Source organism: Trachemys scripta, chromosome 6 (genome assembly GCF_013100865.1).
Source record: "Trachemys scripta elegans isolate TJP31775 chromosome 6, CAS_Tse_1.0, whole genome shotgun sequence".
Lineage (NCBI taxonomy): Eukaryota > Metazoa > Chordata > Testudines > Emydidae > Trachemys > Trachemys scripta.
In genome coordinates, this window is record NC_048303.1 from 85,095,575 (window position 1) to 85,107,911 (window position 12,337).

General features: G+C 38.8%; 1 protein-coding gene across 3 annotated transcripts in view; it reads right to left on the reverse strand.

Moving 5' to 3' along the window:
* Positions 1 to 12,337, reverse strand: part of DAPK1 (death associated protein kinase 1) — a 129,282-nt gene that overhangs the window by 35,309 nt on the left and 81,636 nt on the right. For all 3 annotated transcript variants that reach the window (XM_034774068.1, XM_034774067.1, XM_034774069.1), the window contains exons 11-13: positions 10,426 to 10,518; positions 5,559 to 5,678; positions 664 to 762 (exon numbers count right to left, since the gene is read on the reverse strand). In XM_034774068.1, coding sequence (XP_034629959.1) covers positions 664 to 762; positions 5,559 to 5,678; positions 10,426 to 10,518 — 312 coding nt within the window. The remainder of the gene's footprint in view (positions 1 to 663; positions 763 to 5,558; positions 5,679 to 10,425; positions 10,519 to 12,337) is intronic.

The following is a 12,337-nucleotide window of genomic DNA, read 5'->3' on the forward strand; positions in this document are numbered from 1 at the left end:
ATCTTAACATCCCCATATTCTCTTAAAAGATAGTTTGCCAAGCTACTGGGGGTGGAAGGAAGAACCATCAAACAACACTTCATGGAGATAAATACTTTCCCAAATATTTTAAGTCAATACATAGTGATTTAACAAGTTAGTGGCTCAGGCCACTTACATTATTACAGCCAAAGCCACCACATTTATACTTTTTAAAAAAGTATAAATGTTTTTCACAAAGAATCCCCATTATAGCCTTTGCATTTTAATAGAAATGACAGCTCAAGTAATTAAACAGTACATTTATCATTCTGTAGCTGTTTGTTAAAACACTCTGGCTAATTTGGTGTAAGAGAAATATTAAACTAATTCAATGAAGACAGTTTCTAAAGTATAAACAACCTTTTAAGATTAATAACTTGAAATAATTTACTACATTAGCTGAAATAAAACCCACTATTATGATAGAAAACTCATTAGTAGCAACTAAAGTTGTTAGCAAAAAGGAGAAAATTTATTTGTGTCTTTGTCTTTTTGCTATATTAGAAACTAGATAACTGTATTCGCCAATAGTTTCTTTCTTTATTTCCATAAAAGACCTGTCATGACCTGCTTGTCTCCTGCTAAAATGTACTGGACTAAAGAGCACTTAAATAATTAATTACGACAAAATACAATCCTGACCTTATCCTGAATATCAATACGGGATCCTCGCTTTATGAGTAACTGAAGCATCTGAATGTTTCCACAGCCAGCAGCAATTAGCAGTGGAGGTGTTCCATGCTGAAAACAAAGAATAAAAAATGGAACAATATTGTCTTTTGAGAGATTTGGATGTAGAGGGGAAGAGGGCTGAAATAGCAATTTGGACTTACAAATTTACAAAGGAACTACTGATTTTCCATATTATTGAGAGAAAGTCACATTTAAATAAATGGTCTACAGGGAATAATCTACAAACATGGGCCAGTGTTTTCAAATCAGGGTGCCTAAAATTAGGCTCTACATCTATATTTATGACCTAAATAAACACAACCTCATTTTCAAATGAGCTGGGCACCTGAAGTTCTCTTCTATTTAGGCTCCTAAATAAGGTTTTAGAAGTCTGAATATAAGCAGTGGGCACATTATTTTAGAGATACATGCCATCTTCCTTCCTGCCTTATCTGGCAATTTCACGTGACTGCACCACGAAAACAGACCACAGAGATCTTCAGGATTTTTTTGGTAATGACATCATGTAAAAATCATCCCATCTCAGAAAACAGCTGAACAAGACACATCATCTAACACTACCTATTCGAGCTGTCGGTTAATTGCAGTTAGCTCACACCATTAACTTAAAAAAATAATAATTAAAAATCACAATTAATTTCAGTTTTAATCGCATTATTAAACAGTAGAATACCAATTGAAATTTATTAAATATTTTTGGATGTTTTTCTACATTTTCAAATATATTGATTTAAATTACAACACAGAATACAAAGTGTATACTGCTCACTTTATATTATTATTTTTATTACAAATATTTGCACTGTAAAAATAATAAACAAAAATAGTATTTTTCAATTCACCTAAAGCAAGTACTGTAGTGCAATCTCTATCAGGAAAGTGTAACTTACAAATGTAGATTTTTTTTGTTTTTGTTTACATAACTGCCCCCAAACCAAAACAATGCAAAACTTTAGAGCCTACAAGTCTACTCAGTCCTACTTCTTGTTCAGCCAATCGCCAAGACCAACAAGTTTCTTTACATTTACAGGAGATAGTGCTGCCCACTTCTTAATTACAATGTCACCAGAAAGTGAGAACAGGCGTTCACATGGCACTTTTGTAGCTGGCATTGCAAGGTATTTACATGCCAGATATGTTAAACATTCGTATGCCCCTTCATGCTTCAGCCCCCATTCCAGAGGACATGCTTCCGCGCTGATGACGCTCGTCAAAAAAATAATGCATTAATTAAATTTGTGACTGAACTCCTCAGGGTAGAATTGTATGTCTCCAGCTCTGTTTTACCCGCATTCTGCCATATATTTCATGTTATAGTAGTCTCAGATGATGACTCAGACATGTTCATTTTAAGAACAATTTTGCTGCAGATTTGACAAAATGGAAAGAAGGTACAAATGTGAGATTTCTAAAGATAGCTACAGCATTCGACCGAAGGCTTAAGAATCTGAAGTGCCTTCCAAAATCTGAGAGGGATGAGGTGTGGACTCACTACTTTGGATTGTTATTGAGCAGAACCCGTCATCAGCATGGACGCATGTCCTTGGGAACAGTGGTTGAAGCATGATGGGACATATGAATCTTTAGCACATCTGGCACGTAAGTATCTTGCGACAAGTGGACTTGTAGGCTCTAAAGTTTTACATTGTTTTATTTTTGAAAAAAGTTATTTTTAGTACATAATTCTACATTTGTAAGTTCAACTTTCATGATAAATTGATTGCACTACAGTACTTGTATTAGGTGAATTGGAAAATACTATTTCTTTTGTTTTTTACAATGCAAATATTTGTAATAAATATAAAGCGAGCACTGTACACTCTGTATTCTGCGATATAATTGAAATCAATACATTTGAAAATGTAGAAAATATCCAAAATATTTAAATAAATGGTATTCTATTATTGTTTAACATTGCAATTAATCACAATTAATTTTAATCGCTTGACAACCCTACTACCTATATCATATTTTCTGTTTCCTCTTTCTGTAGCCTGGGCTATTACCTTTTTTTAAAAAAAAAAACAGTCTTACAAACCCAATTTCTGCAAGTGAATTATCCAAAAGCATACTCAATTTTTAAAAGGCTGTTCAAAGAGGAGGAACTGATGCCCTGAATCTGGGATCAAAGCGAACATTTTAAACGCAGGTATCTTCACCTGCATTAAGAAAGAATCCCTAGCAAAAGCAAAGGTTGATTCCAAGAATAACACGTTTTAGGAGAGCAGCTGCTCCAAGCTGTGCATTGGAAACATGAATGTGAGTAAATATATTACATCATCATTATATGGCTGTTAAAAATACAGTTACAAAAGTTTTCTTGTGTAATTTATTCGGATATGCACGAAACCATCCTTAATCTTGCTCCCAATCCTGCAATCCTTTACTGTAGTCTTAAATAAATAAAGTTATCAATTTGATAGTTGGATTTCACCCTCCAACAAATCCTCTTGCATGCTCCTAACTAATATTCACTCCCTTTCCCTTCAAATACATCCCCTTCACACCAACACATACATTAAAGCCACTGGTATCCAGACTGTCTCCTTTCCTGCCCACACCACACCAAGGATACATGACATGTCCTACCCCACCCCACCTCCTCTATTAAATCACTGAAATGTAGGACTGCAAGGGACCTCAATAGGTCATCTAGTCCAGTCCCCTGGCATTGAGGCAAGACTATGTATTGCCTGACATCCCTGACAGACGTTTGTCTAACCTGTTCTTAAAAACCTCCAATGATGGAAGCAACAGAGGGTCCTGTGGCACCTTTAAGACTAACAGAAGTATTGGGAGCATAAGCTTTCGTGGGTAAGAACCTCACTTCGTTCTTACCCACGAAAGCTTATGCTCCCAATACTTCTGTTAGTCTTAAAGGTGCCACAGGACCGTCTGTTGCTTTTTTAAAGATTCAGACTAACACGGCTACCCCTCTGATACTTAATAGTTTTTGTTGCTCTTCTTTGAACTTTTTCCAATTTGTCCACTTCTTTCCCGAAGCATGGTGCCCAAAACTGGACACAGTACCCCCTGCTGAAGTCTTATTAGTGCTCAATAGAGTAGGATAATTACTTCTTGTGTCTTTCTGGCAACACTCCTATAATACATCCCGGAATGATGTTCACTTTTTTGTAACAGTATTACATTGTTGACTCATATTTAATGTGATCCATTATAGCCTCTAGTTCCTTTTCTGCAGCACTGCTTCTAAGGCATTCATTTCACATTTTGTATTTGTATTCCTTCCAAGTATAATAGTTGGCATTTGTCCTCATAGAATTTCATCTTATTTAATTCAGACCATTTCACCAGTTTGTCAAGATCATTTTGAATTCTAATCGACCTCCAAAGCACTTGCAACTCCTTCCAGTTTGCAAACTTTGTAAGTGTACTCTCCATGCCATTATCCAAATCATTTATGATTATATTTACTGTTTCCCCCATATGCACAAAGCTTTCTACCCTGTAAAAGAAGGATATTAGGTTGGTTTGTCGAGGCTTGTTCCTGACAAATCCCTGCTGTTACTTATCAGCTTATTATCTTCTAGGTGCTTACAAACTGATTGAGTGATTACTTGCTCCATTATCTTTCTGGATATTGAAATTAAGCTGACTGGTCAGTTAATTCCCTAGGTGGTTGTCCTTATTCCTCTTTTCATAGATGGGCAAATACAGTACCTTTTTTCAGTCCTCTGGTATCTCTCCTGTCCTCTACAAATTCTTAAAAGATAATCATTAAATGGCTCAGATTGCTCTTCAGCCAGTTCCTTAAGTATTCTAGGATGTATTTCATCAGGCCCTGCTGACTTTAAGATATCTAACTTGTCTAAGTAATTCTGAACTTGTTCTTTTCCTATTTTAGCCTCCGATCTTATCATATTTACACTGATGTTTGCTATGTTAGTCATCTGATCATTGCTAACTTTTTTGGTGAAAACACCACTTTGGCCTTTGCTATGTTTTCTGTTATTGTCTTTCCCTCCTCACTGAGTAATCAGTCTGTCCTTGGTCTTTCTCTTGCTTCTCATGTATTTGTAAAATGCTTTCTTGTTACCCTTTATGTCCCTAGCTAGTTTATTCTCATTTTGTGCCTTGGCCTTTCTAATTTTGTCCTTACATGCATGTGTTTTTTTTATATTCATCCCTTGTAATTTGATCTAGTTCTCACTTTTTGTAGGACACTTTTTTTCTGGTTTCAGATCATTGAAGATCTCCTGGTTAAGCCAGTGTGGACTCTTACTATATTTCCTCTCTTTCCAATGCATAGCTACAGCAAGTGCTGCAAACACACACATACCCATTGAAAAAGGTACAGAAGGAGCTTTCCTCCCAACCCTGTAGCCCATTGCACTCACAAAGGGCAGGCTCCTGCCAATGTCCTGCACACAGGTTCATGCGCTCCTGCATGTTCTCCTGTGATGTTGGTATGGAAAGGGGAAGGTTTTGACTGGAAAATGAAGTAAACAACACTCCTTTCCCTGAATCCATCCCCACCCCACCAATTTCCATCATGATTTAAAATATTTGTGGTTATATTTAATTGCAAGTTTTAGGGATTTTTCTTTTTATTACCAAAACTTAAATGTTGTGCTGATTTTCAAGCAACAGTACTCTACATTTCAGAGGCCTAGAAAAAAATATTACGGCTTCCATATCCAGACAGTTTGAGAGGAATGAACAACGAACTCCTAACAACTTTTCCTAGGACAGCTTACAAGCCATTTGACTGTTAGTCTTATTTCAAATATTACATTTCTATTTTATAGCCACATCACTCTACACAAGAACAAACAGATATCTGCTCCCCCTACTTGTCGCAGCACAGACCTAAAGCATCATACCTTGTTGGGTTGATTGACATCATAATTAGTCAGAGATCCCAGGAGATGCTGTAGTCCAGGAACATTGTCATCATTGATGGCATGAATGATGGCTTTCATCACAAATGAATCCTCCTCATCCTCATAGTTAACAAAGAAATAGGAAAAAAAAAGACACCATTTGCTTTCAAAATAATAATAGTAAAAAAAAAAAAATCCCCCAGTACCTGTCAGGATAAGCAAAGAAAATTAAATTTTCAAAGCACTGTACAGCCATTTAGCTGCAAGACTGGAAAATGTATTCACAAGAGTCACGCGGCTAAAATGCAGGAACACTGCTTGGAAAATTTACCCTAATAAGATGTGCATTTTTTCCACATCTGTACACATTATTTACTGCATGAGATTCCAGAGAAAGTCTTTCTCCCACATTGTTTCCTTACTGGAATTTTCCATGTATCATCTAAATGGAGAGTTGTATAAAGTAAAGCTGAAGATGCAAGTTATGATAGGAACTTGTTAAAAAAATGCATCTAAAACAACAATATAAGATGAAAGTACAAACCTTGTACTTCCCAGGGATGATCTGTGTTCTCCATGAGTAAGTCAGCAAAAATTCACAGAAAAGAAAATCATGTAGCCTGATTTTTGAATCACTCTAATCTTCCTTATCCTGAGTTTATTAATGTTTTAAACTCTAGCATTTGCCTGCTAAAGAGTTGGTGTGACATATCTTCAGTGGTGACTCAGTGTTAAAAAGTATAGCAATAGGAGCAGGAGTAGTATATGTTAGAACAAATAGCACAAAAGTAGAACAATAAGAAAAGGACAGTGTAAGTGAGAACATGACTTGCACTGAAGGAATAACGGGAGGATAAAATGGGTAGCAAAGAAGTCTCTGCAGAATTTTTTATTTTTAAGACTATTAATGCCCAGAAAAAAGTATGTTTACTTTGTTCTAATGCATTAATGTTTAAGCTTTGCTGATCACAGGATATTTCCTAAAGACTGCATTAAAACCTGAAGAGGAAGCTAAAAAGAGAAAGCTTCCAGATTTACAAGCTTCTAACTATAGCTCCCAGGGGCTTAAACCTAAAAGGCATACACCTGTATAAACTGAAAGGAAGTTTGTTTGGCCTAGGGTCTAATGTACTCTCTAGACCCATCCTGCAAGGTCAATGGGAGAGGAGGGTGCTCAACATCTCTCAAGGTATGTAAACATTGAAATTGGGAGGTGTGATTGCAGCTTGTGCAGACATATCAGAGCTAGCTTTGATCTAGCTAGCTAGTTCAAGTACCAATAACACTATAATTACAGCAACAGGGGTGGTGGCCTGGGCTAGCTTCCTGAGTAGAACCCTGGGTACATACTCAAGTAGCTAGCCCATGCCCCCACAGCTACACTGCTACTGTCATCCAAGCTACCTTTAATCTAACTAGATCAAAGCTAGTTCAGGTATGTCTACACATGCTGCAATCACATCTCCTGATTTCAATGTAGACATTTTGGGACTGGCTCTGTTTAATATCTTCATCAACAACTTAGATATTGGCATAGAAAGTACGCTTATTAAGTTTGGAGATGATACCAAACTGGGAGGGATTGCAACTGCTTTGGAGGACAGGGTCATAATTCAAAATGATCTGGACAAATTGGAGAAATGGTCTGAGGTAAACAGGATGAAGTTTAATAAAGACAAATGCAAAGTGCTCCACTTAGGAAGGAACAATCAGTTTCACACATACAGAATGGGAAGAGAATGTCTAGGAAGGAGTATGGCAGAAAGGGATCTAGGGGTTATAGTGGACCACAAGCTAAATATGAGTCAACAGTGTGATGCTGTTGCAAAAAAAGCAAACGTGATTCTGGGATGCATTAAACAGGCGTGTTGTGAGCAAGACACAAGAAGTCATTCTTCCGCTCTACTCTGCGCTGGTTAGGCCGCAGCTGGAGTATTGTGTCCAGTTCTGGGCACCGCATTTTAAGAAAGATGTGGAGAAATTGGAGAGGGTCCAGAGAAGAGCAACAAGAATGATTAAAGGTCTAGAGAACATGACCTATGAAGGAAGGCTGAAAGAATTGGGTTTGTTTAGTTTGGAAAAGAGAAGACTGAGAGGGGACATGATAGCAGTTTTCAGGTACCTAAAAGGGTGTCATAAGGAGGTGGGAGAAAACTTGTTCATCTTAGACCCTAAGGATAGAACAAGAAGCAATGGGCTTAAACTGCAGCAAGGGAGGTTTAGGTTGGACATTAGGAAAGAGTTCCTAACTGTCAGGGTGGTTAAACATTGGAATAAACTGCCTAGGGAGATTGTGGCATCTCCATCTCTGGAGATATTTAAGAGTAGGTTAGATAAATGTCTATCAGGGATGTTCTAGACAGTATTTGGTCCTGCCATGAGGGCAGGGGACTGGACTCGATGACCTCTCGAGGTCCCTTCCAGTCCTAGAGTCTATGAGAGTCTATATCCAGATTTACACTTGCAGATTAAGTATCAGAGGGGTAGCTGTGTTAGTCTGGATCTGTAAAAAGCAACAGAGAGTCCTGTGGCACCTTTAAGACTAACAGATGTATTGGAGCATAAGCCTTCGTGGGTGAATGTCCACTTCGTTGGATGCAGATTGACCTTTAGGTCTTTAAAAATCCTTCTTACATTCAGAAAGAGTATAACAAATTAATTAAAAATGCCCTCCTGTCTGCATTTCACTTGACACTGCTGTCAACTATAGAACTTGTGTGCAACCAGAAGTTTGCCCTTTCTGAATCATCCTGTTCTTCTTGATTAATTCAGAAGGTCAAGTAGACCAGTCCAGGGGAGAAAGGGAGGAACAGTTGCTATGGTAATAAATCAGGATGTTGGAAACACTGCATTAGAGAATCATAAGCACGTTTGTTTGCATTTCTATAGCACCTGTCATTTTGAACTTTTTCCACAAGTTATACAGACACACCGCTGATATGCAGCTGCTAGCTACAACTGAAGTTGGAATGCAGGAATCAGGTAGCACAACTAAACACGACAGTAAATAGGAAGGGTAATTTTGTGAAAGGACTCTGGGGCAAGCCTATCCTCACTTCTATGCCATTCCAGAGTACTCAGAATTGCCCTCCAGTGGCTTCGGTCATAGCCAGATGATAGACATGACACACAGCAAACACAAGGTGTCATTCAAAAAAAGGTATTGACAGAGTAGAACTCAACACAGCTATCTCGGATGAATGAAGGGGCATATTTCTACTGGTTGCTTTTGCTATCTTACTGTGCAGTTACACACTGCCTAACCCCATCATGCTAACTCCAATTGGAGCCTCTTGGCCCTATCACTAATTAATAATGCACAAACAGGTGCACAGAAGTTTTTCCCCGCCCCCCAACCCCGTCAATGAACAGCTATGGTACGACTTGAAGCTCTAGAGCAAGGGTGGGCAAACTACGGCCCACAGGCCACATCCGGTCCTCCAGACGATTTAATCTGGTCATCGAGCTCCCGCTGGGGAGCAGGGTCTGGGGCTTGCCCCATTCCCGCACTCCAGCCGGGAGTGGGGTTGGGGGTCGCTCCGCACTCTGTTTAGGGCAATCAGGAGGGGTCCGTGCACTGCCCCCGCAGCTCCTGTTGGCTGGGAACCACGGCCAATGGGAGCTGCAGGGGCTGTGCCCATGGACGGGGCAGCGCGCAGAGCTGCCTGGCCACGCCTCCACATAGGAGCCGGAAGGGGGACATACCTCAAGCAGCTCCTGGAAGCAGCGGCAAGTGCCACCTGGACCCTGCACTCCTGAGCCCCTCCTGTGCTCCAATCCCCTGCCCCAGCCCGGAGCCCACTCCCGCCCTTCTGCACCCTCCAGTCCCAGCCTGGAGCACCCTCCTGAATCCCCAACCCCTCATCCCCTGCCCCACCCCAGAGCCTGCACCACCAGCCGGAACCCTCATCCCCCCACACACCCCAACCCCTGCCCCAGCCCTGACCCCCCTCCTGCCCTCTGAATCCCTTGGTCCCACTCCAGAGCCTGCACCTCCAGCTGGAGCCCTCACCCCCTCCTGCACCCCAACCCCAATTTCATGAGCATTCATGGCCCGCCATGCAATTTCCATACCCAGATGTGGCCCCCGAGTCAAAAAGTTTGCCCATCCCTGCTCTAGAATGTGTGTGTCATACATTTTTCCATTCTATCTGTCATAACACAAAGGGCATTCCATAACTGTGTCAGTACAAGGGACAATTCCTTCTTACACCTTGAAAACTAAGGAACCCTACAGACTTCTGTGGTTTCCTGACTGAGACATATGGATCTCCTAAATCTAAGGCATGCTAAGCAACTGTGCCTTTACTGTGGTGAGCCTCGGTTGTGCAACTCCTTAACATCCATCTCAAGTCAGCTTGCCCCCGCTTTTACATCTAACTGCTTTACTTATTCAAATTTGGCTACTGCTTGCTCATAATTATTTCCTCTCACACGTTTTCCTGAAACGTTTACATTGTAGCAGCACTTACATTTTTATTCATTTTAAATATTCTAAGCTTTTTTGCTAAAAAAATTATGGTTTATATCATACGGTACCCTGAGCAACTCAGATGTATTGATCATTTGCAGGTTATTTTATCATTACTATGGTGTGAAAGTTTCTCATGAATCAAAACTACAACAACATGATAAATAAATTTGAAACACAAGTTACTGGACTCGATGCAGAAGTTAGTGAATATAATTCTATAGTCTGTTACGCAGGAGGTCAGAATAAATGATCATAATGGACCCTTCTAGCCTAAAACTTCCTGAATCTATTCTTGCCACATCGGAAATAATATCCATTTTAAAATATTTCAGTATTCATGTTGTTATATGTCAAAGTATTTAAAGCATTAAACCAATAAAAACATATGCTTACCAGAGTATCATCGCTCCTAGCAACACTCATGTTACTTCTGGATAGGAAGGATCTTGATAATCTTTGGCACAACGAAATTAAGCGTACTGATTGCTTTTTAAAAATAAGAAAAGAAAAGCTATTTTTACTTAAAATATCAAATAGAACATTTGTGATAGGAAGATACCTCTTTTAAAACAAACTTTAAAACCACAAATTTCCTTTTCTGTGGTGATAAACACATTCAAGTGGAAAGAATTTTTGATAAATCAGGTTTTTCACTGTTTATACTGTTTACTCATTGGGTTTCATCTGTACTGGTAATAAAAACAAACAGACTTGTCTGTTTCAGTAGAACACCAATGGGTAGCAAACATTGGATTTAAATATTTTTCTATGCAAACAAAAAAAATTACCTGTACTAAATTCCCCTTGCCCATATATTTCATGAAAATACTTCTATGAACAGGGTTTCTTATTTTAAAATGTGCGCGCACACACACACACACACACACACACAATTTAATTCGGACCTAAATTATCTGACAATGTTCCTTTAAATGTTACATTATACAAAAGGATGAAGATGTCTACACACTGCTTCTTCTTGGACACCAGAGAAGACTGACATTTCTCTTTACAAGCACAGTTGATCCCACTTAAACCAGACACTGAAACTTGGCGAACAGATTTCTAAGGGCAGATATTTAGTATTTTTTTCTATTGCTTAAGCCAGAGAGAAAAATGCTATTTCTTGACCTCTATTCCAAAGAAGGAACTTCTCTTTTATAATTTATGCATCCCATTGCTGGCTCTCGCTTAACTCTGGTATCATTGTACATAGATTTCTTATGTTACATCCCTGCCTTCTCTTGCTTCAGTGCAGATCTCACAGTACGTGTGGTGCGGAAGTGAAGTTCTCTCCTTTGCTGATTCTACTCCTTACACCTACCCATACTCTGCCAATTCCATGCCCAGTTTCGGTTTACGTGAGCCTAGCTTCTGAGTCTTTCAAGGTGTAGAGCAGGGGTCAGCAACCTTTCAGAAGTGGTGTGCCGAGTCTTCATTTATTCACTCTAATTTAAGGTTTCGCATGCCGGTAATACATTTTAACATTTTTAGAAGGGCTCTTTCTATAAGACTATAATATATAACTAAACTATTGTTGTATGTAAAGTAAATAAGGTTTTTAAAATGTTTAAGAAGCTTCATTTAAAATTAAATTAAAATGCAGAGCTCCCTGGACCGGTGGCCAGGACCTGGGCAGTGTGAGTGCCACTGAAAATCAGCTTGCATGCCGCCTTCGGCACACATGCCATAGGTTGCCTACCCCTGGTGTAGAGCCTTAGACTGTAATCTGTGGGCAGGAACCAAATTTTTGCTCCCCCCCCACACTTTTGACCAACTCCAGTTGTTTCCTTTTAATTGTTTTTAGACTAGCCTCCTTGCATATTTACACTGCCATGCACACCTATAACATCTGACATGACATTAGAGGCATACAAATAAATATAATAAAATATAAATGCTTTTCAAATTGTAAATATGCACTCTTGTTCTTTGACTGTCTTGATAATATATAAAAACATATGTATATAAAATGAATACAGCTCAGTGCCCAACAATAATTTAAGTATTCATACTCAGTTCAGTAATGAATAGAATTTCTCTTTAGCTTTTTACGCTACATCCCCACAACCACAGTAGCTGAGCGCCTACAAATGTACTCCAAGTCAACACAAGAAGAGGATTCTCCTTCCTCTTCCCCCATACTGCAAAGACTGATTTGGTACTAAAATGTATTTTCTATTTTTAATGAAGCTTCAGATAGTAAATTTCATTTGAGCAAAAAAAAAAAAAAAAAAAAAAAAAAAAAAAAAAAAAAAAAAAAAAATAAAAAAATTTCACTTTTGTTTTTTCTTAGAAAAAAAAT